General features: G+C 60.8%; 2 protein-coding genes across 2 annotated transcripts; both read left to right on the plus strand.

Moving 5' to 3' along the window:
- The first annotated feature begins 498 nt into the window (after window positions 1-498).
- Window positions 499-3,030, plus strand: LOC137448094 (collagen alpha-1(I) chain-like). Its single transcript, XM_068152258.1, has one exon. The coding sequence runs from the start codon at window positions 499-501 to the stop codon at window positions 3,028-3,030; it is 2,532 nt and encodes an 843-aa protein (XP_068008359.1).
- Window positions 1,995-27,796, plus strand: BCORL1 (BCL6 corepressor like 1). The gene is made up of 14 exons (XM_068151882.1): window positions 1,995-2,069; window positions 9,762-9,894; window positions 13,220-13,310; window positions 13,559-16,132; window positions 16,798-16,963; window positions 17,359-17,439; window positions 17,612-18,043; window positions 20,175-20,404; window positions 20,913-21,119; window positions 21,788-21,954; window positions 22,767-22,912; window positions 23,869-23,946; window positions 26,344-26,497; window positions 27,158-27,796. The coding sequence occupies exons 2-14, from the start codon at window positions 9,809-9,811 to the stop codon at window positions 27,435-27,437; spliced, it is 4,692 nt and encodes a 1,563-aa protein (XP_068007983.1). The 5' UTR covers window positions 1,995-2,069; window positions 9,762-9,808; the 3' UTR covers window positions 27,438-27,796.

Consider the following 27,796-nt stretch of genomic DNA (forward strand, 5'->3'; position numbering starts at 1 on the left):
TGCCATGACTCCATGGTTCTTCATCTTTTCCCCTTCCTGGGCAGAGGGAAGGTTTGCTGCTGAGGCTGCAGAGGGTACTCCTGGCACCAGCAGGTGACACCAGGGTGCAGGTGTCACCCGGCATGTGGCAGCTGTAGGGACATCATGGTCCCACCGCTGCAGACTCCTGGACATGGCACACACTGTGCTGGGACACAGCAGGAGGGACTTTGGTATCGCATGGGCCAAGTGCAGGGGAAGAAACAGGCACCGGTCCCAGAACCACTCCCTGGGGTGGGGGTCCAGGGGCTCACGTGGCACTCACAACGGGCTTGGGGGTGGTCGTTTTGCAGCACCCACCGTGCACCCGATCCCCCGCAGCTCTCCCAGGGGTCCTGCCCCCGTGGTGGTCCCGCATTTACAGCGCAGCCCCTGGCGCCTCGCCCACCGCCAGTGCCAGTGCCAGTCCCCCTCCCGGTTGGCCCCGGGGCCTCCCTCCCGTCCCCGTTCGGTGGCACTATGACCCCTGTGCCAGCTCGGCTCGGGCAGGACGGGCCCTGCCTCGCCCCGCTGACGGGACAAGCCCATGCTGCCCGTCCTCCCCCGCGGACCCCCGGAACGGAGCGGGCAAGAGGCCGGGGCGAGAGACCGGAGCGGAGGCGGGGGCCGTGCCGGGGGCAGCGGCCGTGCCGGGGGCAGCGGCCGTGCCGGGCAGCGGGGCAGAGGCGAGGGCAGCGGGGCGGTGCCTGCGCCGGGATCGGGCAGGGCCGGGCAGCCCTGGGTGGCGTGGCAGGGCCGGGGCACCGGGAAACGGCCGCGAGGACAGGCCGGGCCGGGGACAGGCGGCGGGGCCGGCGGTCCCGAGGCCCGGTGCGGAGCCCGCTGTCGGTGCAGCACCGAGCCGGGCGAGGCTGTCAGTCGCCGGGGCGGTGCGGGGCGGGCCCGGCGAGGCGGCCGGGCCGGAGCAGGCCGGGGGCGAGGCCGGGCAACCACCGGGGCCGCCCCGCTCCGGGCATGGCGGAGGAGGGGGTGCAGCGGCCGCCGGGCCTGTGGGGCCCGGTGCCGCGGGCGGGGGCCGGTGAGAAACTTCCAGCCACCGTGCCGAGCCGTGCCGTATCGTGCCGAGGCGAGCCGTGCCCCGCATGGCGCGGAGGAAGCGCATCGACCCCCGCCCGGGGCTGCCCCCGCCCCGCAGCGCTGCCCACCCGGCGGGGCATCGGGCACCGTGTCCGGGGCTGCGGGGGGATGGTTTGTACACCCAGCGCCATCGCGGCCCCGCGTCCACCTCGACCGGGCAAGCGGTACCGTGCCCGCTCCACCGGCCTGACCCGGCCCGGCGGGGCTGTGAGCCCGGGGGTACACCGGGGCTGCGGGCACGGGGGGCTGCGGTCTCCGCGCTCGCCGCCCGTCCAGCGCTGCCCGCTGCCCAGCCGCTGTGTCCGGGCGTGGAGAGAGCGAACGAGCGCCCGCCCCCGCCTTCCTCCTCCATCCTCCTCCCCCCGGTGCGGAGCCAGCGCCTCTCCCCGGTGCGGGCTCTGGTGCCCCGGCGCGGGGTCGGTGTATATGTGTGTATGTGCGTGGGGCTCCCCCCGCTTCGCTTCGCTCCGCTCCGCTCCACGCCGAGCCGAGCCGAGCCGAGCCAAGCCAAGCCGTGCCGTCCGCCAGAGCCGTGCGGCCCCTCCCCAGGCGGGAGCGGCCTCCCCCCCGCGCCCCCTCCCGCGGGCTGTGCCGGGCGCGGAGCCCCCTCCCTCCCGTTCCCTCCCCGTTCGCTCGTTCCCTCTCCGGACTCGGCTGGCTCCGCACGGCCCCCCCGCGCGGGCAGGGCCCCCGCACGGCACGCCGGGAGCCGCAGTCCCCGGGGCCGGTCGCCGAACGGCCGGTCTGTCGTTACCGGACTACAGCTCCCGTCAGCCGCCGCGGCGGCGGCTCGCTCTCGCCCTCACACTCCGGCTGCCGCTGCCAGTGTCTCCGCCGCCGCCGCCGCCGCCGAACCGCCGCTCGCAGCGCCCAGGGTCCGACCCGCCACCCCGGGCAGGGGGGCCCGCCTCGGCCCGCCGCCCCCGCCGCCGCCCGTACGGCTCGGGAAGCAGGTGCGTGTCCGCCGGGTCTCCCCGTGATCCTCACACACACACACAACCTCCCGTCCTCCGCCCCACCGACCCGCAACCGGACGCCCGGCCCCCGCTGCCCGGACACCCCGGGCCCGCGCGGTCCCGCACTCACCGGCGGGGCGGGGGGGTTAGAGGAGAAGGCGGAGGGGAACGGGTGGCTCGACACCCCCCCACCCCTCACCCCCCCGCCTGGACGGGGTCTCCATGGAAACGGTCCCGGGACACCCCCGGGGATGGCGTCGCGGGGGGGGCGTCGGGAGAGCAGCGTCCTGCGGCGGGACAGCGGCGGGGCCGGCGGGCACTGACAGCGTCGGGTCGGCGGAACGGGCGGGCGGACGGCGGGCTCCGTTCCCTGCCCCGCGACGGCGCGGCGTGCCTGCTGCCCTGCCTGGCGCGGCGGCGGCCCCGGCACCGGCACTGGTGGCACCTGCCGCTCCCCGGGGCGGTGCGGGGGGTCCCGCGGCGGCGGGGCGAGGCGGGGCGGGGCGGCGGCCGACAGCACCGGGACTCCCCGGGACTCGCGGAGTTTAGCGGTGTGGCTCGAGCCTTGCCCCTGCGGGGCCGGCCGTCCCCGGCCGCACCGGCAGCGGCAGCAGCAGCAGCAGCAGCGCCGGGCGATGGCGGAAGAGCCCTCCCCGGGGGCAGCGCGGCCGCCGTCGTCGCCACCTCCATGTTCGAGGCTGTCCCGGTGTGGCAGCGTGGGGGCCATGGGACGAGCGGCGGCAGCAGCTCCGTTGGGGAGCGGCCCCGGGGGCAACTGTTGAGCTGGGGGTGGGTACCGGGACCGGTGGGGGTGCTGCGGGAACCGGCACCGCGGGGCCTGGCCCCGGGAGGGCTACGGAGCGCCAGGGTGAGGCACCGGAGCGGCGTGTCCCGGCGTGGTGGGGGTAGCCCGGCCCTGCCCTGCCCGGGCCGGCCGCGGTGGCCGGAGATCGGGTAGCTGGACGTGCGGTTGGGAGGGGGTTCTGGCGAGGGAACTCCCCCATCCCCCAGCGGTCCCAGCCTCACGATCGGGCCGGGCCGTTCCGAGCCCGTGGCGGGGTCGGTGGGGGCCGCCGGAACCCCCCACCCCGGTAGTGCCCAAGGTGGTGGTCGGGAAGCTGCGGGACCGGACGGGAGGCGGAGGAGGAGGCGGATCCTGCTGCCCGCACCGGGGAGGAAACCAAAACTCCTTCGGTGCAGCCTCGATGCTCGGAGGGTTCCTCGCTGGCTCCCGGCGAGCAGCCTACATCCCGGCGAGGGCATAGCTAGCCGGGAACGGCACCGGGAGAAGGGCTGCCAGGCTCTAAGGAACGGGACACGAGTTCCTCCTGCTCCTGGCCGAGGACCGCTCACTGCCCTCCCCCCGCCCCCTCCCCTCCCCCCCCCCTCCCCCTCCCAGCCCTGCCGATGTTGGGGGATCATGGCAAGGGCCGAGCCGGTGTCCTCCGTGCCCCCTGCAGCCCGGGTGGGTGTTTTGGCTGTGCCCTCCCCGCTCTGACTTGCGCATCGCCTGGTTCTGGCGGATCCTGGGGTCAGCTGCCGTTTGCCTGGCGCCTGTCGAGGGCCTGCCGCTGTCACCGGCGTCTAGGGAAGTGCTTGGGGAGGGTTTCAGGGACCAGGCTCCACCGTGGCTTGGCCTTCAGGGCGAAACTGTCCTTGGGGTCCTGGACTGTGCCCTGCCAGCGGTGCTCTGGGGCAGGGGGTGCCATATGCTTGTCGCAGGGTTGTGGGCAATGGGCACTTTCCCAGATACAGATTTTTTTACCTTATCCACCTTTAGTGGCTCCTTTTTCACCTCTTACAGATAGGTGACAGTGGCTTCCGTGGGGATTTCCTGCTTGACTGGGTGAGCAGGAGTTCAGGAACACCCAGCACCTGCCCCCTCCATCTGATTATTAAATTATGGGTACCCGTTCTGCACCAAACTTCTTTATTCCCCCCCGAAACGGGGCTGGATTTCCCCTGACTCCCTGCCAGCCCACCGAGCACTGCGGTGTTACTGTGGCTTTAAATCAGCTTAAGCAAATGCGCGGAGGCAAAGCCAGGCTCGGCTCGGCAGCGGCGGGGCTGCGGTGCCGGCAGCGGGGCACCCAGACCGAGCTCGGGTGGCATCACCCTCTGTAGGGCTCTGCTGCTGGCCTGGCATGGCCCTGCTGGGTTTTCAGCCAGCCTGCCTCGATCCTGGCCAGTTCTGCTAGTTTCTGACCTCTGCCTGAGCAGTAACACAGGATAAAACTGTTTCCTTGCCCCCCCCCTCCCGTTTTCTACTCGAATTTTCCCCCCTCCCTGCTCATCATGCCCGCTACGAGTCCTCCACGAGGGCCAGGGTGATATTCTAAGATGAGTTTTTACATCCATTTCTAATTATTTCTTTTTTTTGGGGGGAGCTTTTTTTTTTATTTATTTTTAATTTTTCTTTTTTTTTTTTTTTAAGCCTCAAAGGGGTTTTGTGGAGCAGTGCTCAGAGCCCAACCTCTACTTAGGGCACCCCCGGGCGACTCAGCCTTGGCACCCACTCTGGACCTCTGCACCTCAAATGGATGCCCGACAGCCACAGAGAGCAACAAATATAATTTCTTGCCTGTGTTACTAATGGCAACGAAGATTAAAGTGAACAAACTCTCACAGGCAAAGGAGCCCACTCCTCCCGGTGCAAGCTGTGTCCTCCTGGCCCAGCCCTGCCCTGCTGGGGTGCCACAGGGCACGTGGCGCCGCGTTCCACTGCCGTGGATGTCACCGGGGTGCGGGATGCGCTCCGAGGCCCGCTTGGCTTCCCGGCACCCGACCTAGATTTAGATTTCGTGGCCGTCCAGGAGGAACCCCACCCTGCCTTCGAGGTCTGGCTGCTCCCTGGCAGTGGTGGTTACAGGGGTGTCTGTGGCAGGGGTGTTTCCAGGGTCAAAGTGCGTCGCCCCGGCCTGCTGCAGTGCTCCTGGTTCAAGGAGCCATGTGGCACCTCGGAGGCAAGCAGCCACCTCCTCCATACCTTCTGCCACACAGGGATGCCCTGGGCTGTCTCCTTCCTGATGCCCTAAGGCTGGGAAGTCTCCCTGTCCTTCCTCCCTGCCATGGGCCCACTCCAGGTGGCAGCTGGGAATGGAAGGAGGCAGTGTTTTGCTGTGTCCCTCTGCAGCCCAGCTGAGTCCATTGGTTTGTGACCTATGGTGGGATCTCTGGAGCTGGCCACCAATGAGATCCATGCTGGGATCTCTGGAGCTGGTCAGGGCTGCTGTTTGCCACATCTGAACCCTGGTGCTGGTGCATGATGCTGCTTGTTGGGCCTTTGGTCAGTGTTCTCCTGCCTGTGTCAGGGGTGGGAACCTGGAGCCCAGGCAGAAGGAAGCCCCTCATCAGGGGGTTTCAGGATGGTGGCTGCTGGTGTTTTGGTACCCATCACCTTGTGTCTGCTCAGGCAGGGTGTGCTGGTGCAGTGGTGGTCTGTTGGTGTGTAGCTGTGGTGCTGGGATGAGGGAGAGGAATGGTGAGCATCTTGAGAGCTAAGCTGGTTTAGGACTTGGGGGTGTACAGAGCAGGAAAACACCTGAGAAGCTTCTTGTGGGGTGAGGACAGCATGATCCTAATGTGGAATGCATTTGCTTTGTGAAGAAGTGGCTGGCACAGGTGGTGTCTTTCTGTACCCCTTCCAAGCCTCCCTGCTGTACCTGTGGATCTGGGTCTCCCCAGCAGTTCCATGGGGGCGGCCAGCTGTAGAAGGTCGTGGCTCTGGACCAAAGCAGGGCAGACCAGGTGGCAACAGAAACGTGACATCTCTTAGGGCAAACACCCACAGTCCTGAACCCTCTGCTAGTAAACACTTTCCTTACCTGTGGCTGGAAATTTGGTGGCAGCCCAGAGAAGATGCATGATGTATTTTGCCAGAAGAAGAGGGAGCTGAGCATCAGGTAGAGTCAGGGAGCTCTTATTGGACTCTTAACTTGGAAGCGAGAGTGGGTTTTAGTGGGATAGCTTCCAAATCTTTATAGCTCCTGTGCCCCTCTGCTGCATCAGTGCTGGGATGGGAAGTGTGAAAGGTAGAGTTGCAGTGGAAAACTGCAGCTGAAGTAGGAAGCCTCACCTTGAGCAAGTTGACCTAGGATCCCATTGAGTTAGGATCCTGTTAAGATCCCGAGAGCCAGGGAGCAGGAGGGGATTTAACAGGGGTCAGTGTGGAGAGGACTCAAGCTTGATGCTGTTGTGCTGTGAGGGAGCAGTGGGTAAAGGTAGCAGCAGCCTTTCCTGCCACCCTCCGCTTGGCCCACGTGGAAGGAATGGTTGCTGTTGGAGTTTCTGTGCACAGAGGGATTTGTCTGGAGAGAATTATTAGAGAATATCCACTCCTGAAGAGCTCCATCTCAGGATGGAGCTGCTTTGGCAGGGGGGTCGGTCTCGATGACCTCTGGAGGTCCCTTCCAACCTCTTAATGTTCTATGACTCTATGAAACTTGTTTCCATCAGCTGTATTTCGGCAGAGTCAGTAATTTCTTGACTGAATGCAAGGGAACTTCCACGTGTAGCTACGTCATTGCTTACCTGAGTGAAAGCCTGCTTGTACTGCAGGGAAAACATCTTCTGCTTGGCTTTTCCGAGCCTGCTTTGCACAGCAGCATCCCTCCCTTGTGCAGACGATGGGAGGATTTGCCTTTATCAAGAGAAAAAAACAAAAGAGCCCTTTCTTTTAACTCTCCACATTGGCTTCCTTGCAACTCTCTCTTTCTTCTGGAGGTGAGCATGTTTGGCACCTCGCCCGTTCGCAGCTCTTGGAGCTTGAGAGGTGAGGGAGCTTTGCTACCACCCGATGAGCTTCTCCACGCCGAAGGCTGTGGCGGTGATGTTCTCCTTTCCTTCTAAAGGAGTTTTCCTTGGGAGTTAATTGGAATTGGCTGGGCACCTAGTTAGCTAAATCAAAAGAAGGCTGTGGTTTCGTACACACTTCCTTTGGCAGACGTGGTGGATTAAGCCGATTCTGTGCCAGGCTGTGCCCTCTCTCCCTCTTGGTGAACCTGCTTGAGGAGCCAGGATGGGTTAAAACTCAGCCAGCCAGGAGGGAAAAACAACCTCCCCCCCAAAAATGGGGATCAGCTCCCTGGTGAAGCTTACTCAGACACCACACAGTTGAAGAGGTGAGGGGGGGAGAAGGGCTTCAACATCTTCTACTGGAAGCAAGGCATGAAACCATGCCCTAGTTGTGTTCTCCAAGGGGCTCCTACAAGTTTAATTACATCCCTGTAAAGTGGCTTCCTGCTGCACCAGTGGAGATGGGAGATGTGCTCGGCCTCCTCGCGCCAGCCTTGCTGCAGGTGGGCTTGGAGCTGGGGGGCTATGGGTGCGCTCTCTACCTCCGCGTTGCAGCAAGAGCCTGCTCATCCTTGCAGAGCTCCATAAGCTTTCTGGGCCACTTCTTTCTAAGGATGCTGCTCCTTCACTGGTCCCTCATGTCTATTGTCTTTCCCCCCTTCTCTAAGTTGAAGTTGTGCTTCTTTTCCTCGCCTCTCCTTCGCTCCCTGTGGACTGCCTGTCTTTGGCATGTGTCCCATGTTGTCCGTGGAGGAGAGAGGCCAAGAACTGGTGAAACAGTGTCTGTTGCTGTGGCCTTCTGGCTCTCTCCTCATGGCTGCTGTGCCTCCTCTCTTGACCAGCTTTTGCCTGGGTATTAAACTGTGCCGCTTCTCCCAGCTTCTCCTGCACCCTGCTATCACTTGTCCCTTGCTAGCCCCATTCTGGGGTCATGATGGCTGTGCTGCTTTGAGGCTCCAGCTCATCTCCAGCTCCTGTGCCACATCGTGCAGCCTTACGTGTCTCCCGTCCCCTGGGGCACAGAAGGGCCCTTGTGATTCCTTCCCGACACATCTGTCCTGCCACTGTGCTCGGGGGCAGAACCTTTCTCCTCCCCTTCTTTCAGTTTGGCCTAAGATGGTGAAATCCCCGCAGATTGTTTGTTCCCCTATTTCCTTTATGTTGCATTTCACTCCAAGCATCGAAAGACTCCTCCCCTTCCTGCTCCAAGCCACCTCTCGTTCTCTTTGGGTCCGACCCTGCTCTCTGCTTTGGCATCTGCCTGGCTCACCCCCAGCACCATGCCACGTTTCTGCCATCTTCTGTGCCTTGCAGCAGGTTTCCCCCCCTTGCCCTGCCCTCTGTTTCCGTGTTCTGTTTGCTCACTCATGCCCTCGTCTGTACAGTGGCTCTGTCACTTCTCTTTTGAGAGCAAGCCACCTTGCCCTGCTTCTCCCACGTGCTTGGCCCTTCTCCTCTGCCTGGAGGATTCACAGAATTACAGAATGGTTTGGGCTGGAAGGGACTTTAAAGATCTGCTCCCACCCCACCCCACCCCCCCCCCCCCGCCATGGGCAGGGACAGCTTCTGCTAGATGAGGTTGCTCAAGGCCTCTTCCAAGTTGGCCTTGGACATCTCCAGGGATGGGGCATCCACGACCTCTCTGGATGACCTGCTCCAGTGTCTCACCACTGGCACCTTTGGGCTGAGGCTGTGCAACAGCAGCCTCTCTGCAAGCAGTCGCTCGATACCACACCTTGGCCCCTCGAGCTGCCGGCCAGCAAATCCCGGTGCGGCTCCTTGCAGCCCACACGGGCGGTGCAAGCTGCTTCTTGTCCCACTCAGAGCTTGTGTCACCAGGAGTTTGTCAGGGAGAGGAAAACCGAGGCAGATTTGGGATCACGTGTGGCTCTCAGCTCCTTCCCACTTTAGCCCGCTGCACCGCTGCCGTGGCTCTGCGCCTGCTTTCCCTCCGGGTGCTCGGCGTTCCTCTGAGCCAGGAACCTCTTTTGGTGACACCTCTCTGCCTCATGCAGTCAGTCCTGCTTAGTTCGAGTCCACTTGTTGGCAGGGTAGATCCTCTCTCCCTTCCTTGCTTGCTTTTTTTCCCTGACACGGCTGGAGCAGCAAAGCTGCCTTAATGCTCCAACAGCCAGCGCTGCACGATTGGCTGCAACCTTCTCCCTCGAAAGCTCCACCCAGCCGACGGTGCATCTTGGATGCTCACGAATCCCTGGATTCCCTCATGTTTTCCACCCGCAACTCCGCTCCATACCAGCACCTTCCTGGCAGAGGGAGGGGGTAATCACTTGATGGCATTGTCAGCAAAGCTCTGCTCCCCTCCAGCATCCCCCAGCTGCCTCCTTGTTTGAAGCTTTTCCCCCTGAACCTGCAGTGTGCTGATCGAGGAGCCTAGAGGATGTCAGCACTTTAACAGACCATCATCTGGAGATGGTCTAAAGAGTCTCCTTCTCTGGAGACTTTCAAGACCCGTCTGGATGCGTTCCTGTGTGACCTGCTCTGGCAGGGGGTCGGACTCTGATCTCTGGAGATCCCTTCCAACCCCCCATCATTCTATGATTCTGTGGTCTGGCATGAAGCTTTGGCTGGTGGCTTGCTGCCTGGTGCTAGAGGTTCTTCTGGAGGCAGAAAAGCAGAGGCATCTTTCAAAGGATGAGCTTGTGTGTGAAGACACCCATGTGAAACTCAGGGGGTAGCCCAAGAGAGGCTCTCTGGCAATAAGGTTGTGTCATAGGAGAATGAGCAGACAGAGACTTCTGTCCCAGGGTTCTGCTGATTTTCTCTAGCCCTCTTAGACCCAACCTGTGGCATCTCAGGCACTGTACCTCGCTGGCCTGGCAGGGAGGTCTCTGAAGTGTGCCAGGGAGGGTTCCTGACCCTGTTTTTCTGTTGCAGGCAGAGTGGCCCCTCGAGCCCCAGCAGGTTGGTGAGGAGCAGCTGTCATGATCTCTACAGCACCTCTCTACAGCGGGGTGCACAACTGGACCAGCACAGAGCGGATTCGCATGTGCGGCCTCAACGAGGAGAGGTGAGGTGCGTGGGCGGCGTGCGGGGCAGGAGCAAGGGAGGTCGGGGTTGGGGAGGCCATGGGCAGGAGCTGTTCCTGTCAGACTGAGGTGCGAGAGCTGCTGCAAGGGGATGGGTGTGTGGTCAAACAGTGGCATTCTGTGATGTTCCTCGCTTTGCAAGCTCCAGTGAGGGGGTCCCACATGCAAAGCAAGCTGGAGATCTCTGCAGAGGAACCATGCGAGCTGTGTTGTCCCCACGAGTGAGACAGGCTGAGGTGTCTGCACCTGCCGTGAGCTTCCCCAGACCTGTACTCTTAACTGCCAGGGGAGCAAAGGAGTGAGCCAAGCCACTATGGAGAGCTTTGGCTGACCCGGGAGGGTTAGTGCAGACCAAATGATTAGACAGGAGAGTTGTGACATGCCACCAAATAGGAGCTTAGGGAGGATTAGTGGCTGGGAGGCAGAATCGATCTGGATGAGTCCCTGGCCTGCTTCGCTTGGCCCTTTCATTCCAGCAGCTCTGGGCTCTGCTTTATGAAACTGATCAGTTGGTGGCTTCCTTGAGGTTGCTGTGTTGTTGTAGCTGGAACCAGAAGAGTTTTATGGGCAGTGCATGGCTGTCATTCCTGGCTGTGGGTCTCGCGGCTGTTGGTGCTTGTCCTCTGAGAGCCTGTCGGCAGAGTGGTGGGACAGAAAGGAGCTGGGGCTCTGGATCTGTCATTCCTGACTGTGGGTGTCAAGGCTGCTGCTGGTGGGACCTCTGAGGACCGGTCAAGAGAATGGTGGGACAGGAAAGAGCTGGGACTCTGTCATTCCTGGCTGCGGGTGCGGAGGCTGTCGGCAGAGAGCTCCGAGGACCCGCCAGGAGAGCAGGGACAGCGAAGCGCCTGTGCTCTGGCTCGGGGCAGAGGCGGGCAGAGCTCATCTGCAGCCCTCAGCAGCCTCTCGCCCGCCGTGTGTCCCTCAGATAAGGGCTGGGGATGGCGCTGCCCTCCGCCTCTCCGCAGCCGCTCGCAGCTGCTCCTGCCCAACAGACGCCGGAGTTTGGGCCGGCTGAGCAAGGCGAGCAAACCGGGCGGGCTGCGGCCGAGGGGGGCGGCTGGCGCGGGGCTGTCCCCGTCCCCTGCACGGGCTGCGTGTCGCCGGCGGGGTGCCACGGGCTGCGGAGGAGCTCCGGTCCCCGGGGCCCGCCTCGCAGGCGGACAGGCCGCACGGCCGCCGCCGGGGCTGGCCCGGGGGTTGTCCCGGCAGCTGACAGGGCCTGGGCTTGGCCGCGGCGGCGACGAGGCAGGTCCGGTAGTGGGGCCGGGGAATGGCCGGGGCTGGGCTGGGCCGGGGCGGGGCCGGGGAAGGATCGGGGTCGGGGCGGGGCTGGGGAAGGACCGGGGCAGGACGAGGACCGAGGCCGGGGCGGGGCCGTGGCAGGACCGGGACAGAACCAGGCCTGTGGCCGTGGCAGGACCGGGGCCGGGCAGTTCCGTTCCCCGCTGTCCGGATCCCGAGCGTCGCTCGCCGCGGTGCCGCCGGCAGCCGCCTGCGTTTTGGCGCCTCCTGGCGTCCCGCCGCGGCGCCGCCCGGCGGCGTGCACCGGAGCCCCGGCCCCGCAGTACGGCCCCGCGGGGACCGGGCTGCCTGGCTCCGCCACCCGCGCTGCCCTCCTCCCCTTCGTCACCTTTCGTCCCCGCAGGGCTCTGCCGTCCCCGCAGGGCTGGGCACCGGGTGCTTGCGGCGCCAGGGGACCGGGGCGCTGCACCCCAAGTCCCGGCGGCCGCGGCTCGCTCCGCAGCCGCCTCCCGTACCCCCGCTCCCTGCCCTGCGCGTCCTGCTCTGCCCGGGCTGGTTTGGAGGGCTCCTGCCAAAGTGCCACCGGGGGACCGGAGGGCTGGAGGCTCCGGAAGGGACTGGGTGGCTCCCGGGGCTCAGCGATGTGAGCTGGGCTGGGCCGTGGGACAGCCCGGGGTGAGGTCCCGGTGCTGCGGACACGGAACTCGAGTTGGAGCCTGGCTGGCACGGCGGGTGTCGGGCTGTGGGGGAGACCCGGGAGGTGGGGAGCAGGTCCTGAAGAATCGTGTCAGCAGCTGGAGCTAAACTCGAGCTTTTCTATCCTGGCACCAGCAGCTGGTCTGGATGAGCTATAAACAGCAGAGAGCCTCCACCGGGCAAATCCCATGGGCAGGAGGGTCTGGGTGAGGGCATTGGATGCACAGGCGCTGTATGGTCCCATCTTCTAGTAGATCATCCTGTGTCCTATTTCCATGCAGTTCAAACTCCTGTTCCTCAGTTCAGGCTTCCTGCTCCTTGTCTTCCAAGGAGAAAGGGTCACAAGGGTGCAGATTATTGCAGGCACCCACTGCTTCCAGCATGGACAGCTGGAGCCTGAGGAGCTCTGGTGTTGAAGGGATATCTCCACCTGAGGCTGGGGGAGAGCAGGGCTGGGAAGTCAGGAGCGAGGAATGAGCATGGATGGAAGAACAAGAATGCCTGATTGGTTTGGGTGGGAAGGGACTTTGAAAGCTCATCCAGTCCAAACCCCTGCAGTCAGCAGGGACATCTGCAACTAGAGTAGGTTGCTCAGAGCCCCAAACAACCTGGCCTGCAATGGTGCCAGGGATGGGACATCTCCCACCTCTCTGGGCAGCCTGGGCCAGGCTCTCACTACCATCAGTGTCAAACATTTCTCCCTTCTTTCCAGTCTGAATCTCAGCACATCTTGCTGCTGTCCCTAGATTTCTGATCAGCCCTTCAAGCATCACCAAAAGGTCTCTCTGGAGCCTTTTCTTCTACAGCTTGAACAACCCCAATTCTCTCAGCCTGTCCTTGCAGCTGGGGGCTTTCACCTTCTGATCATTTTTGTGGCCACCTCTGGAGGAGGTGCCTGTGGAAGAAGAGGGTGGGCAGAATGGGACTGGAAGCCTGGTGTGGGGCCAAACGGGCAGCAGAGGGGAGAGGAGCAGCAGTGTGGAGCCAGGCTGTGACACAGCATGGTGAAGGAGGGCATGGCTGGCCTGTGGATGGCATGGAGGGGGTCAAAATCTCAGTGGGTAAGGAAGGTCCAGAGAGCTGCTGGGCCTTGGAGAAGGTCTTTAGGAGCCACAGAGTTTTTGAGTGAGGAGGTGCTGTGACCTGAGCAGAACCCCTGGATGGGGTGACTGCAGTGGAGAGCAGTGCTCCTCACTCCTTATTCTGCAGTGGCCAGTACCCAGCCTGTGACATGGCGATGAGGTGCAGACACAGATTCCTCAGCCTGCTGGCTGCTCCACTGCCCCTCTTGAGGACAGGAAGGGGTGGGGTGCTGGAAGGAGAGTACCTTGGGGTTTCTTAATGCTGTGTCTTATTCCTTGCCAGGAGAGCCCCCCTTTCTGATGAGGAGTCTAAAACAAGCAGCTCCCAGCACTTGGGGTCTCAAGAGTTTTGCGTCAGCAGCAGTCTTTCCGAGGTGAGCTCCTTGCATGCATGTCCAGGTCCAAGAAAGCCTTTCCCTGATGGAACAAGCCAAGCAAGAACATCTTCCCTAGTAGATCCCATGGCCTTCTTCTTGAGACACATGCCCCTGGGTGCAGTAAAGCAAAACCACACTCTAGTTTGGCAAGAGCTCTTTGCCACCTCTGTGTCCTGGCAGGGCTCAAGAGAAAGTCCTGCACGCTGGCACAGCTCTGAGGAACACCTTCTCCCTTTTCATTGCAGGTGGAGCTCACAGCAGTCAGCAGTGGTGGTGGCAGTGCCCAGGGGCTGGATGCTGATGGCAAGGTGGAGGAGAAGCTTGGGCCCAAACTGGAAGAGCAGCCACCCAATCCCAGCCCAAACTCGGAGTGCGCAGGAAAGACTGTGACAGATGATGGCCTGGGCCCTCTGGCAGGCCAGGGGGATGGCAGAGGGCAGGAGGCCACAGTCCCCAGAGCTGCCAAGCAGGAGAGTGGCAGCGCCGATGCTGCCTGGCCAGCCACGGATGCTCCCAGCAACAAGCAGGGTGATGCCCCCCCAGCCTGCCCAGTGGCCTCAGAGGGCGAGCCTGCTGGGACAGAGAAAGCTGCCCTGAGCACCGTGGCACAAGGGCCAGGCGTGCTAGCCGAGGGGACTTTGTCTGTGGTTGTCTCCAGCTGCAGCACCTCTGCCTCCACCCCTGCCACCTTCACCCTGAACAGGGTGTGCTTCCCCTCCTCTCAGGCCCCTGCTATGCAAAAGCTGCCCCTGTCCTTCCAGACCGGAGCAGTGCTGAGCCCCAGCCAGCCGCTGGTGTACATCCCACCGCCCAGCTGCGGGCAGCCACTCAGCGTGGCCACGCTGCCAGCCGCCCTGGGGGTCTCCTCCACCCTCACCCTCCCTGTCCTGCCCTCCTACCTGCACGAGCGCTGCCTGCCGGGCATCATCGCCTCCCCAGAGCTGCGCTCCTACCCCTACACCTTCTCCGTCACCAGGCCCTTAGCTTCCGACGCCAAAGTGGTGCCTGTGGAGGTGAACCAGCTCAGCTGCCCTTCTCCCTCGGGGGCAAGCGGTGCCCAGGCTGCCGCCGAGGGCCCTGCTGTCCCCTCCACCGCCGGCCCTTCGCTTTCCTCCGGCCAGCCCCCACCAGCGGTGGCATCGTGCGGGTCCGCTGCTCCCTCTGCAGGCACCGGGGCACAGGCCAGAGCCCCGGGAGCTCCCGAGCCCCACGCCCCAGGGGCTGCCACTTCGCTCTCTCCTCTGAAGTCCCCCCCACAGCTGGAGCGTGAGATGGTCTCCTCTCCAGAGTGCAGCGAGATGCCCCTGGATCTCTCCTCCAAGTCCAACCGTCAGAAGCTGCCTCCACCCAGCCAGCGCAAGACGCCCCCGATGCCCATCCTCACGCCCGTGCACACCAGCGGCAAAGCTCTTCTCACCACGGTCCTGTCCAAGTCCCAGCGCACAGCCCAGACCACGGGCAGCAGCGTCACCTCCTGCCTCGGCACCACCTCTCCCTTGGTCATCTTCCCCGAGTTCCTGCGCAACGGCGAGCAGGGCTCCTGGGTGAAGAACACCACCCTCATCAGCACCATTCCGGGCACCTATGTGGGCGTTGCCAACCCCGTGCCTGCCTCGCTGCTGCTCAGCAAGGACCCCGGTGTCAGCTTCAGCAGGGACCCACGCCACCTCCCCAAGCAGGAGCCCATCTCCATCATTGACCAGGGAGAGCCACGCGGCTCCGGGCTTCCCTGTGGGAAGAAAGCAAATCAGGCCAGCACAGAAGGGCAGCAGGATCCTGCCAGGAGAGTTCTTCACGGCAGAGTTGCTCCTGGAGCTACTTTGTGTCAGTCCAAGGACATCTCCACCTGGAATCCTGGCCAGGGAAGTGTGTACCCACGATGCCCAGTGAATGGAAAGCCTTCCAGTCCTCAGCTGCTGCCTCTGGGCTGGTCTCCCTATCACCAAACCCCGCTGCTTTCCATTGGCATCTCCACAGCAGGGCAGCTGCCCCCGAGCCAGAACAGCTCCTGCAAGCCAGCAGGTGCTGGAGAGCTCCCAGCATTCCCCAACATCCAGCCCACAGAGTCCAGCACAGCTGCCCAGAGCCTGCCTGAGGGGCTGCCCAGGCTGCCACCTCCAGAACGGGAGCGGGAAGCTGCAGCCAAGAGCAAGAGCTGCAGGGCCCTGCCCAAGCTCTACGAGGAGCTGGCCAGCGCCGTCCCGTCGGATGGAGGCCCACCCCTGCAGACCAGCGCTTTGGATGGGAAAGGGGGGAAGGGGAAGCTGGACAACCCTCAGAAGAGTCCAGAGTGCGATCAACCTGGGGCTGACTCCAGCAAGGAGGGCAAGGGACAGACTGAGGCTCCCCAGGGGAGCTGCAGCCTCAAGCAGCTGGAGGCCAAGCCCAAGAACCAAGTTCTGGCAGCCTACTTGTCGCATGAGCTGCCGGCGGGTGGGCAGCAGAGCCTGCAGGGGGGTTCAGAGGTGGCCCCGGAGGGTCAGCACAAGGAGCCGGACTGTGAGGGTCCCCAGGAGCCACCAGCCACGGACCCCCTGCCCTGTGTGCGGCAGGTGGATCTCTGCAGGGTCAAGAAGGAGCGAGCAGAGTGTGAGGTGCCGTTCAGCTCCATGAGCTGCCCGCGAGCCGGGGCTGCTGCCCAGGCCGAGGGCAAGCTGAAAGGAGCAGGGCAGGTGAAGCAAGAGGGCAGCGTGCGCTGCAAGGCCAAGCGGCAGCACGACGGCGACGCCAGGCAGAGCCACAAGAGACTCAAGTGCCAAGCCCAGGGCAGCGAGGAGTCCCCAAGCAAGTCAGGGAGCCGGGGTGTGCACAGCAGGAAGGTGGGTCAGATGGGCTGGGGACCTTGGCTTGGGGCAAAGGTTTGGGGGTGAGGAGGGAGGGCAGCCGGGCACAGCAGGGCTTTGACCATGGGTTAACGTGCCTGTGTCAGCAGGAGTCTGGAGCAAAAACCATAGAGTCACAGAGCACTTTGGGTGGGGATGGACCTTTAAAGGTCACCTAGTTCCACCCTGCTGCAGTCATCTAGAGCAGGTTGCTCAGAGCCCCAGGCAACCTGGCCTGCAATGGTGCCAGGGATGGGGCATCTCCCACCTCTCTGGGCAGCCTGGGCCAGGCTCTCACCACCCTCAGTGCCAGACATTTCTCCCTTCTCTCCATTCTGAATCTCCCTCTTGGAGTTCAAACCATCACCCCTTGTCCTGACACCACAGGCCCTGCTCAAAAGTCTGTCCCCAGCTTTCTGACCTCCCTCTTTAAGCACAGAAGGACCACCAGAAGGTTTACCTGGAGCCTTCTCTTCTCCAGGCTAAGCTACACTCACAGCTGAGGGCTTGCAGCCCTTCCATCATTGCTGTGACCTCCAAATTGACCTGGGGTGTCAAAACCACTGGAGGCCACCAGCGTGATGAGCCGGGGACAGCGCTTTGTCCCCTCTTCCTGGCTACTCCAGCTGGGTCAGGCTTGGCTCTGTGTCCTGTGTTGGCAGTGGCGGAAGCACCATGAGAAGCCCCACGAGCTCTCCAGGCGGGACGGGCGGGCAGGGCTGGTGCTGGGCAAGGACCACAACAGCCTCAGGGTGAAGCGCAAGCGCAGGAGGCCAGCCAAGGCAGAGCTCCCGTCCTCGGCTCACCGCGGGGACAGCCACGAGGAAGGTACTGCGGGGCTGCCAGAGGGTGTTCCTGGGGGGTCACGGAATCATAGCATGGGGTGGGTTGGAAGGGACCCCCAAAGATCATCTAGTTCCAGCCCCCTGCCGCTGGAGCAGGTTGCTGAAGGCCTTGAACGCCTCCAGGGAGGGGGAGTTCGCAGCCTCCCTGGGCAGCCTGTGCCACTGTCTCACCACCCTCTCTGTAAATTACTGCTTTCCAGTCAGGCTGTGCCCCTTTGTGGAGACAAACCACCGCTTCCCTGGGGCTGAATGGCCTCTGCAGATGGGGGCATCCCACAGTGGGGTGGGATCAAGAGCAGAACTCCACATGATCCCAGGCTACCCTTCCCAGAGCACGGATCCCTGGGGGCCATTCTCAAGGCTCAGTTTTCCCCACAGGTTACCTGGAGAAGAAGCCCAAGAACAACTTTAGAGATTTCATCCCAGTGGTGCTGAGCAGCCGCACGCGTAGTCAGTCAGGTGAGTGGGTGACAGGCACCCATTGGGTGGGTTGGGCACAAGGGACAGCCCTGGGTGGGCTCTGAGCCTTTCCCTTTCCACGTGGCCTTGTCCCTAACCCCTGTCCTGCCTGGCAGGGGGTCTGCTTGTAGACCCTTGGCTTTTGTCAGCCTGGAATCCTGCTTTATTGCAGGAAGCGTCGCTGGCTCTTCTGCTGGTGTGACAGGAGACTGTGATGTGACCGGTCAGGAGATTTTACCCTTGCTGGAGGAGGATCAGGAGGACGAGGAGGAGGAAGAGGAGGAGGAGGAGGAGACATCCCTGAAACGCCGCAAGCTGCGCAAGTCCCACAGGACGTCGCAGTGCCACAGCCGCAGGGCCAGGGACAGGTCCCTGTCCGAGAGGAGCAGCTGTTACACCAGGAGGACCCGGGAGCTGCCCTGGAGGGTGGAATCACCCAGGCAGCTGTGGGAGCCCACCGAGGAGGAGGAGGAGGATGGCAGCCACACCAGGAGGAAGAAGAGGAGACGACAGAAAAGTCGAAAGTACCAGACAGGGGAGTACCTGACTGAGCGGGAGGAGGAGCGAGTGGGCTACCCCCACAGGAGGAGGAAATCCAAAGCAGGTACCACGGGGGAAGGGCTTCTGGGGCCAGCCTGGGGATCCAGCAGGTTGGGGTTGGTTAGGCTGGTTGCTTTTTTTGTGTTGTGGGGAGGATCTGGGGTTTTGTTGTTCGGGTTTTTGTTGCTTTCATGATGAATCTCCATCATCACCAGTGACTCAATGTCCACGGGCTGCTCCCATCAGCTCTTTGTGCAGAAAGATCTTCTGCAGGTTGTGGAGTAGGAGCAGCAGCTGATGGGGCTCATTAAGCACTGATCTCACCCTTGGTCTGGGGCAGGGGGTGTGGGAAATCAGCACAGGGTGAGGCAGGACAGTGACATGTTTCAGGGTGAGCGCAGGCTCTGGGGCGTGTCACTGAGCAGCCCTGGCTGAAGCAGGGGGACATGGAGCTGTCACAATTCAGTTGGGCTTCTTTGCTTGCTAAAGGCAGCTTGCACAGGGGGAGAGAGGGTTAACAAAGCCAGAGGGTCTGCAAGTGACAGAGAGACGCCTTTCTGTGGTTCCTATTTGCTAGGAGGAGAAGGTTGTTCCTCCTGCCCATGTCCTGCTCACTGCTCTATCTCTACCTCTCCTGTAACTGCCCAGACTGTATGGGCAACACCAAATCTGTGATCAGTGTCTCCCTGGGGGCTTCTTAGCAATCCTGCATGGAAGACATAAGGGCTGGAGGTTCTGTGTGCTGCTTGCCTTTGGGAGTCTAGAGTCTGGCCATCACGTGGAACCTGGAGGTGCTGCTCCTGGAGATCCACAAAACCTGCCTTGGCTCTAGGGGCAGCAGGAACATTTTGTTCCTGGAGTTTGTCCTCTTGCTCTGTTGAACTAACCCTTGGGGCATTTCCTCACACTTCACCTAGGAGTGAAGCAACATCTTTGTTCCCAAAGCCTCAGAGAGAGCCAGGCTCAGGCTCTGCAGATGCCTCCTAAGGGCTGTGCTGGGCCCTTGGTCACCTGTGTCACTCCAGCACTGATTATCTGGCAGAGAGAGGTGCACAGGGCCTGGCAGTTCTTTGCTCACAGGGCTTTGCTTTCTCCTTCCACACTTTGTTTTCCCCTTGGTGCAGTGTCCTGGGGCTGGGATGTTGGTTCAGGGAAGCAGAGGCTTCATCTCTGCATGATAAGCAACCTGCAGCTTGGGATTATGTGGGGAAAACTGGGGTTCCCTCAAGGACCCTCGATCCTTTCTCCTTGTGTGCCTGGAACTGAGACTTCAAGGTACTAGGTGACTCAAGGGGAGATGTGAGAGGGCAGGGCTGGGACTGCAGGCAGCAGAACAGGGACTGGTGACAGGGATGGCTCCTGTGTTTTCTGTCTCTCCATGGGGTGTGCAGGTGAGTCCTGCTCAGCCTTGCAGGGAGTGCAGCAGGTGAACTTGCAAAGGACAGGGTTGACAGGCTGGGTTGTGTCCTGCTGGGATCCCTGTCAGACCTGAGGAAAAGCCTTAGTCAAAGAATCATGGTATCACAGAATGGTTTGGGTTGGAAGAGACCTTTCAGCTTACGGAGTCCAACCATGAACCCAGCACTGCCGAATCACCACTAAGCCTTGTTCCTCAGCACCACATCTCCACGGCTTTGAAACCCTCCAGGGGTGGGGACTCCAGCACTGCCCTGGGCAGCCTGGGTCAGGCCTTGACAACTCTCAAGGGCAAGAAATTGTTCCTCATGTCCAAACTAAACCTCCCCTGGGGCAACTTGGGGTCCCTTCCTCCTGTGCAGTCTCTTGTTCCTTGTGAGACAAGCCCAACCCCAACCTGGCTCCAACCTCCTTTCAGGGAGCTGTAGAGAGCCAGAAAGTTTCCCCTCAGCCTCCTTTCCTCCAGGCTGAGCAACCCCAGGTCCCTAAGCTGCTCCTCATAAGCCAGTTGTGTGCAAGCCTCAGCTCTTGTAGACTTGGCCAGGGCTAGGACCTCTGCTTGTCCTTGGGTTTCTTGCGTCCATGCTGAGTCCATCCCAGACAGGAACAATCTGTGAGTCACTCTGCTTCTGCTTCCTGCAGAGACCCCGCTGTGGGTCTGGGTTTCTGGCCGTGCAGCCATCAGAGGTGAGCAGTTTGCCTTGCCTGGTGGCAGAGATGGGGTTGCTGCTCTCCAGGGCTGTACCCACCAAAGCCGCTGGTTCCTCTCTCCCCTGTAGACTTTCGGTACCGGAAGCAGAAGGAGTCGGGGAAGGGCAAGGGCACGGAGCTGCGGCTGCGGAGCAGGCTGTCCCCGTCCCCCAGGAAATCCCAAGGGCGCCCAGACTTTCGGAATGGCTTCTACCTGGAGCACTCTGACAGCTCTCCTGCACAAGAAGAGCTGGAGAAACCATCAGGAAAACGCAAATGCAAAACCAAACACCTGGCAGGGATCTGTGACGAGGGGAAGGTACAGCTCGGGCTGGGGAGCGGGGCAGTCGTGGGGAGGAGAGGGAGAAGGAGGGAGGGGGAGACCACACTTAGTGTGGTCACTTGCTTTCACTTTTCAGCTTCTGCTTTGTATCCTGAGGCCTGGGGTCATCTTGTTCTCTCCTCAATGCAGGTCCCCTTCTTGCAAATTAGACACTGGATCAGGTTCCCCAGGGAGGTTGTGGATGTCCCCTCCCTGGAGGTTCCAGGCTAGGTGGGATGAGTCCTTGAGCAACCTGGGCTAGTGGGAGGTGTCCCTGACAGGGGAGTTTGGACTAGATGATCTGAAGGTTCCTTCCAACCCAAACCATTCTGTGAACCTCTGAATAGAGTCATGGAATGGTTTGGGCTGGAAGTGGCCTTTAAAGGTCATCTAGTCCAACCCCCTCTGCCATCAACAGGGACATCTTCAGGTGATGCTGGGAGAAGGGGACTCCTCTTGCTCAGCCACACGTGCCAAGGAGCTGTATCCTTCTTCTCTTTCTCAGGGCAAAGGCTGCTGGAACCAGCCCAAGGTGCGCTCTCCGAAGAAGCCCCAGGACCTGTGGACACTTTGCAAGTCCCATCGGGTCAGCCCGGGGAGTTCCCCCGAGGTGCCCCCAGCCCAGAGCGTTCCTCCTGGAGCTCGGCGGCTGATCGTCAACAAGAACGCTGGGGAGACCCTTCTGCAGCGAGCTGCTCGCCTGGGCTACAAGGTGGGCTGGGGACCCTTCTCTGCTTTCTCTCCTCTGTTGCCTTGTCCTTCATCACAGAATGGCAGGGGTTGGGAGAGACCTCTGGAGAGCATCTAGTCCAGTCCCCTCGCCAAAGCAGGACCATCTAAGGGCAGGCTGCACAAGAACACATCCAGATGGGTCTTGGAAGCCTCCATGGAAGGAGACTCCACAGCCTCTCTGGGCAGCCTGCTCCAGAGCTCCAGCACCCTCACAACAAAGATGTTCCTCCTCATGTTGAGGTGGAACTTGATGTGTTCCAGCTTATACCTGTTGCTCCTTGTCCTGTTGCTGGGCACCACTGAAAAGAGCCTGGCACCTTCATATACATACACCTACCCCTCATGTGTTTGTAGGCGTTAATAAGGTCCCCTCTTAGCCTTCCCCTCTCAAGACTAAACAGCCCCAGCTCTCTCAGTCAGTCTTCACAGCAGAGATGTTCAAGTCCCCCAGTACAGGCATCCCTGTAGCCTCTGTTGGACTCTCTCCAGCAGATCCCTGCCTCTCTTGAATTGAGGGAGCCCCAAAACCGGGCAACAGCGTTCCAGGTGTGGCCTCACCCGGGCAGGGCAGAGCAGGGCAGGGCGGGGGCGGAACCTCCCCGGACCTGCTTTGCGCGTGCCCGGCTGGCCACGCTCCTCTCCCCGCAGGACGTGGTGCTGTACTGCCTGCAGAAGAAGAGCAGCGACGTCAACCACCGGGACAACGCCGGGTACACGGCCCTGCACGAGGCCTGCGCGCGGGGCTGGATCGACATCCTCCACATCCTGCTGCAGCACGGCGCCAACGTCAACTGCAGCGCCCAGGACGGCACCAGGCAAGGCTCCGGCAGGCAACCCCCCGGGCAGCGAGGGGAGCGGCCGGGGGGCGCTGAGAAACCGAGAGCGGGGGAGCGAGGGTCTTGCTGTCAGAGCTGTCGGTCGCCACTGGGTTGGTCGTCACCTGAAAGAGGGCTGTGGGAGCTCTTCCAGTTCCCTCCTTTGCGTGGAGCGTCAGGATGGTTGTGGCTGGGAGAGGCCTTTAAGGTCGTGGAGCCCAACCCTGAACCCAGCACTGCCGAATCGCCACCAAACTGTGTGTCTTGGCACTGCATCTCCACGGCTCTGAAACCCCTGGGGACTCCATCACTGCCCTGGGAAGCACGGGCCAGGCCTGGACAATCTGCAAGGGCAAGAAATTGTTCCTCATGTCCAACATAAACCTCCCTTGGGGCAATTTGAGGACATTTCCTCTTGGCCTGTCACTTGTTCCTTGGGAGAAGAGACCAACCCCACCTGGCTCCAGCCTCCCTTCAGGGAGCTGTAGAGAGCCAGAAGGTCTCCCCTCAGCCTCCTTTTCTCCAGGCTGAACAACACCAGTTCCCTCAGCTGCTCCTCACCAGCCCTGCTCTCCAGACCCTTCCCCAGATTCGCTTCCCTCCTCTGGACCTGCTCCAGCTCCTCAATGTCCTTTTTGAAGTGAGGGCCCCAAAACTGAACCCAGGATTTCAGATGGGCCTCACCAGTGCACGGTCCAGGCAAACAATCCCTGCCCTGGCCTTGCTGGCCACACACCATTGCTGATACTATTCTGGTATCAGCTTGCTCCTCTAATGCTCTGCTCTCTCTGCCCACCCTCCTGTCCCTGCAGGCCTGTCCATGATGCAGTAGCAAATGACAACCTGGAAACCATGTGGCTTCTACTCTCCTATGGTGCTGACCCCACTCTGGCCACTTACTCGGGGCAGACCGCAGTGAAGCTCGCCACCAGCGACGTGATGAAGCGCTTCCTCTGCGGTGGGTGCCAAGCTGGATGGTGCCAGGGCTCCCACCCTTCCTCTCAGGCAGCGTGCAGACCAGTTCTGGGTGTCAGGGGGTTTGGCAGGGCTTGAGCAGCAGGTGGCTGAGTCATTTTTAGCTCTAATAAAGCAGAGATGGCAACGCTGCGGTCACGCAGCTAGGCAGTGCTGTGCGGGGGGCTTGGAGACACTGTTCCACCTTTCCTGCCTCTGCTGCATAACCCAAGTGAATGTGTTTTTGCTGCTAAGTAATGATGCCTTCTACCCAAACCCAGCTCTGCCTGGCTTCTGCCCATTTGCCCATGTTAAAAAGGACCTGTGGCCCAGAGTGAAGCCACAAACCACTTTTGATGCTGTTCCTGTGGAGGCAAGATGAGTGTGATGGCTTCTCCTCAAGAGCAAGGAAGAGACAGCTGGAGTCTGGTGGTTCCCAGACAGATACAAGGCAGAAAGTCTCCTGTTGAAATAACCTTGTTTGGCAGCTGCCTGCCTGGCTCAGCTGTTCCTCCAGGTGTTGGAGATACAGTTTTGAACTCAACACAGCCCCAAGAACCTCTTCCCAACCCACTTAGTGTGGACACTTGCTCTCCCTTTTCACCTTCTATTTCCTGTCCTCAGGCCTGGGGCCATGCTGTCCTCTCACAGAATCATTGAGGTTGGAAAAGACCTCTAAGATTGTGAAGTTCAACTCCTCCATGACCTCTAACTTGCAAGCTAGGGACCTTTCAAGGTTATCTAGTCCATGCCCCCCCTGCAGTCAGCAGGGATATCTGCCACTAGAGCACGTTGCTCAGAATTGGCTCAGGTTATTCAGTGTTGGCCCCTGTGTCCGATGGCAGCACAGGGAAAGCAGCAGAGGTGACGTGGCTTAGGCAGGACCAGTGGATGTCTGTGCCAGCTGGGGTGGTGCTGTGACCAGCAGATGAGATTTAACCCTCCCCATTGTCTCTGCAGATTACCTGTCAGATCTCCAGGGCCGCTCGGATGGAGACCCCAGGACCGCGTGGGACTTCTACAGCAGCTCCGTGCTAGGTGAGTTCAGGCAAGGTCATTGCAGCTGCAGCAGCAGAGCAGAGGGCAGCAGCACTGCTTGATGACACCACTCACCCAACTCTGTCCATGGCTCATGTCTTGGAGGTCTTACCATAAAGTTCCAGATTGGGAGTTGCTCCTGAAAGGGACTTCTCCTTTGGGAAGCTGCAGAGCGGTTCTGTCCTGGTTTTCTTTGTGGGTCCCTCCCAGCAGGCTGGACATGATGTGCAAGATGAGGCTCTTGAGTGCTGCTGAGCCTCTGAGGGTCTTTGGATGTCAATCCTGGAGCATGTTGTTCTTGGAACACTTGTAGTAACCAGCCAGCAAGGCAGGCAGAGGACTTCCTTATTCCTTCGAGGTGTAGAAGTCTGGAAATTCCAGAGCTTCCTGTCCCTCTCTTCTTTGGAAGGGAGCTCATTGTCTGGGGAGGTCTTCTTAGAGTGCCAGGCATTTCTTAGTGAAAGCATCACCTGGACCTTTCACTGTCACTTCCTGAAAGTTATGGTTCCCAACTCAGAAGCCTGAGACAAGCTGCTGGCTTCTTCTCAGTGACGTTTGCTGAGGGCTTGGAAATGGACTCTTTTGTCTCAGTTGCCCTCAGCAGCCACCTGAGGTCACCCAGAGCAGCTCCTCCCCCTGGCAGGGCAGTGCCTGCTTCTGTGCTGGAGCCATTTGAGCTGCTCCAGCTGCCATGGGCAGCTCAGGAGGCAACATCTCTGCTGCTGCAGGGCTTCAGTCCTCCAGGGTTTCCACCAGACCCACCAGCTGAAGCACAAAACGCTGTATGTCCCTCAGGGTGGAGGAGAAATCCCAGCCCCCTGCTCCAGCTGTTCCTACTCTTTGCAGCAGGAACCTTGTCCAGGTCTTACTTTGGGTCTGCAAATCCCTGGGGGCCAGGAGATAAGGAGGGAGGCTGGGGTGTGGGAAAGTCATCAGCGTCCCCATGCTCCCGCAGCTCCAAAGGCCCACTCCAGGGCTTTGTTCCACACTGGGACCAGCATTGTTGTGCTTGATTGTCCCCTGTCCCTCTGCTGGTACAGGATGTCCCTGTTCCTGTCGCAGCCTGCCCTGGGCTGAGGGACAGAAGGGAGCCAGGAGGGTTTCCAGGACAGGCCCTGTGGTGCCACTTTAAAGGGGGCTGGTTCTTTTTTCCTGGGTTGCTCAGGAGATTTGTAGGGGGTTTGGTGGTGGCAGCTGAGCTTGTCCCAGCTGTGGCACCAGGCCTGTACCGCTGTCACTTTTGCTCTGTTCCACAGGAGGCTTTGAAGATTCAAGCACTGGTGGTTGGGTTTTTTTAGCTTCTCAGGGGTTTCTTTCCCTTGGCAGAACTGATTTAATTTCTGTCCTGAGCCCCTGTTTGAGCTGCTCTCTCCTCTCTCCTCTGCTGTGGCTTCTCTCTTAAAGGACATCCTTCTGGGCACTGTGCTGCTTTGGAGAGCACAGCGTGGTGGGGGGACCTTTCTTCTGCAGCACACAAGAGTCTTCTGCAGCCTTTTCTGTCATGTGTGCTGTTGAACCTTGGGGTGGTGGGTTTGGTTTGTCTCCTCACCACCACCTTGGGGCTGGCATCTCCCTGTAGAATCTAAACAGGACAAAACAAGACCCTCAATAACAAAACACTCCAGGCAGGAAGCCATTTTTCAGCAGATGCTTTTCAGGTTGAGCCCTGAGTTTATGGTGTCTTTAAATGGCTTCTCAGCTCTGCTCTTCTCCATCTCCTCTGGAAGTGAATCCTGCTGGAGCTCAGATACCTCCTGAAGGAGCCAGGAATGCATGGGGACAATCCTAGGAAGTCAAGTTGCTGTTGGTTGTTGGTGTGAGCCTCCAGCTGTGTGGTGCAGCATGGTGGCACAGCCTTGCTGGCCTTGGTGTGAGGCTGTTGGTGGCAGGCACCTCTGGAGAACCTGCTGGCAGCTGTCAGGGGCAGGAGCTGCAGGGAGAAGCAGAGCATGGTGCCTTTCTTTGGAGGGTTTGGGTGAACAAAGCATCTGGTGCCTCTACCTCCTGCTTCTGGTGCAGGTTCTCCCTGGCTTTGGCAGAGGGGAGGGGGCTGAGGCTTTGGAGGGTCCACATGTGGTCTATCCATGGAAGGGGCTTCTCTTGCAGGGGACATGGCTGTTTCACAACCACCTGCTCTGGTGTGGGTCAGTGTGAGCCTGATGGCCCCGTGATGACACGAGATGTTCCTTCTGGCTACCCCAGCCACCAAGTGGGGGCTGGCTGTGCAGAGCAGCCAGAGCTCACTCAGGGTTTCTCCAAGGAGGAGAACTTGGTTCTGGCAGCTGCTGTGACACCGTGGGCAGCACACAGGAGTTCATGGTGGTGACCAGGGAGTGAGGAGCACTGGCTGGTGTGCAGCTGTGAATGATGCCAACAGCATCTGTTTGGTTGTTGCAGAGGGGAAGGACAGCATCGGATGTGATCTTCTGCTCAACCCCCCAGGAAGTTCAGACCAGGAGGAAGAGGAGCAAGAAGCAGACAACTTCATGTTTGAGTTCTCAGACAAGCCCCTGCTCCCCAGCTACAACCTCCAAGTGTCTGTCTCTCGGGGGTGAGTGTCCTGGCGCAGAGGTGTTTGGGTGACAGCAGTGTGGGGTGGAGGGGAGCTCACAGAAGGTGGAAACTTCACACTTGTTCCTGCTTTGAGTGTTTTCTAATGATCTGACCTGCAAAGCAGTGATCAAAGCCAGGTGTGTCTTTGAGCCCCAGTCCTGTCTGTGGGGTCTGGACAGACCCTGTGGAGAAGAAGAGAAGGCTCCAGGAAGACCTCCTGGTGGCCTTTCAGTACTTAAAGGGGGGGATCAGAAAGGTGGGGACAGACTTTTGAGCACAGCCTGTAGTGACAGGACAAGGAGTGATGGTTTGAACTCAAAGAGGGAGGTTCAGACAGGAGAGAGGGGAAAAATGTTTGACCCTAAGGGTGGTGAGAGCCTGGCCCAGGTTGCCTAGAGAGGGGGGAGGTGCTCCATCCCTGGCACCATTGCAGGTCAAGTTGTTTATGGCTCTGAGCAGCCTGCTCTAGTTGCAGATGTCCCTGCTGGCTGCAGGGAGGTTGGACTGGATGACCTTTAAGGTCTGTTCCCACCCAAACCATTCCATGACTCCATGAGGAGAGTTCCTGGAGCTCTCTGGCGAGGACAGGTGGTGAGGTGGGCAGCATGCCTGTGCCACTCCACCGCTATAACCCAGCCTCCTCTTGCCATCCCCACAGACCCTGCAACTGGTTCCTCTTCTCAGACGTGCTGAAGCGACTGAAGCTGTCCTCACGCATCTTCCAGGCCCGCTTCCCGCACCTGGAGGTGGCCACGCTGCCCAGGGCCGAGTTCCAGCGCCAGGTGGCCCTCAGCCAGCTGCTGGCACAGGAGGAGGTTCCGGAGAGCCCCGAGCCGCCGGCGCCGGGCGCGGCAGAGACAGTGGAGCTGGTGCACTACGAGCCCGAGCTGCTGCAGCTGCTGGGCTCGGCGCTGGAGTATGAGGCCTGGAGCAGCTGACGGGGACGGGTGGCTCCCCGCATCACGAGGCAATAATAAGGACCAAGCAGCCCCCCACCTCTCAGCGCCAGCAGCAGGGACGCCCCCAGTCTTTGGCCAGCTCAGCCTCCCCTCGTCAGGGTCACCCCTCCAGCCGTGGGGGGAGGAGAGGACCCTGGTCTCCAAGGACTTCCCATGGCCCCGAGCAGTTGGCCCCATCCAGCTCCGGCGGGCGAGGGAGCCCCTTCCATGGCCGAACCGAGGACTGGGGGGGTTCTGCCGCCCCTCCCTGCCTGACCCCATGAAACTGCACCTCTCTGTTTGCCCCCCCGACGTCTTCCATAGTATTTATTTAATTAGTATTTAATTTGTAACCTTTC

Source organism: Melanerpes formicivorus, unplaced genomic scaffold (genome assembly GCF_026170545.1).
Source record: "Melanerpes formicivorus ecotype bairdi unplaced genomic scaffold, bMelFor1.0.p_v2 SCAF_22, whole genome shotgun sequence".
Lineage (NCBI taxonomy): Eukaryota > Metazoa > Chordata > Aves > Piciformes > Picidae > Melanerpes > Melanerpes formicivorus.

What these genes read in the sequence shown, in the direction of transcription:
- LOC137448094 (XM_068152258.1), top strand. Translation starts at nt 499, where the DNA reads ATGACCCCTGTGCCAGCTCGGCTCGGGCAGGACGGGCCCTGCCTCGCC.
- BCORL1 (XM_068151882.1), top strand. Translation starts at nt 9,809, where the DNA reads ATGATCTCTACAGCACCTCTCTACAGCGGGGTGCACAACTGGACCAGC. An exon ending in GGATCTGTGACGAGGGGAAG is followed by an intron (nt 20,405 to 20,912) that starts GTACAGCTCGGG and finishes TCTCTTTCTCAG; the next exon opens with GGCAAAGGCTGCTGGAACCA. An exon ending in GATGAAGCGCTTCCTCTGCG is followed by an intron (nt 22,913 to 23,868) that starts GTGGGTGCCAAG and finishes TTGTCTCTGCAG; the next exon opens with ATTACCTGTCAGATCTCCAG.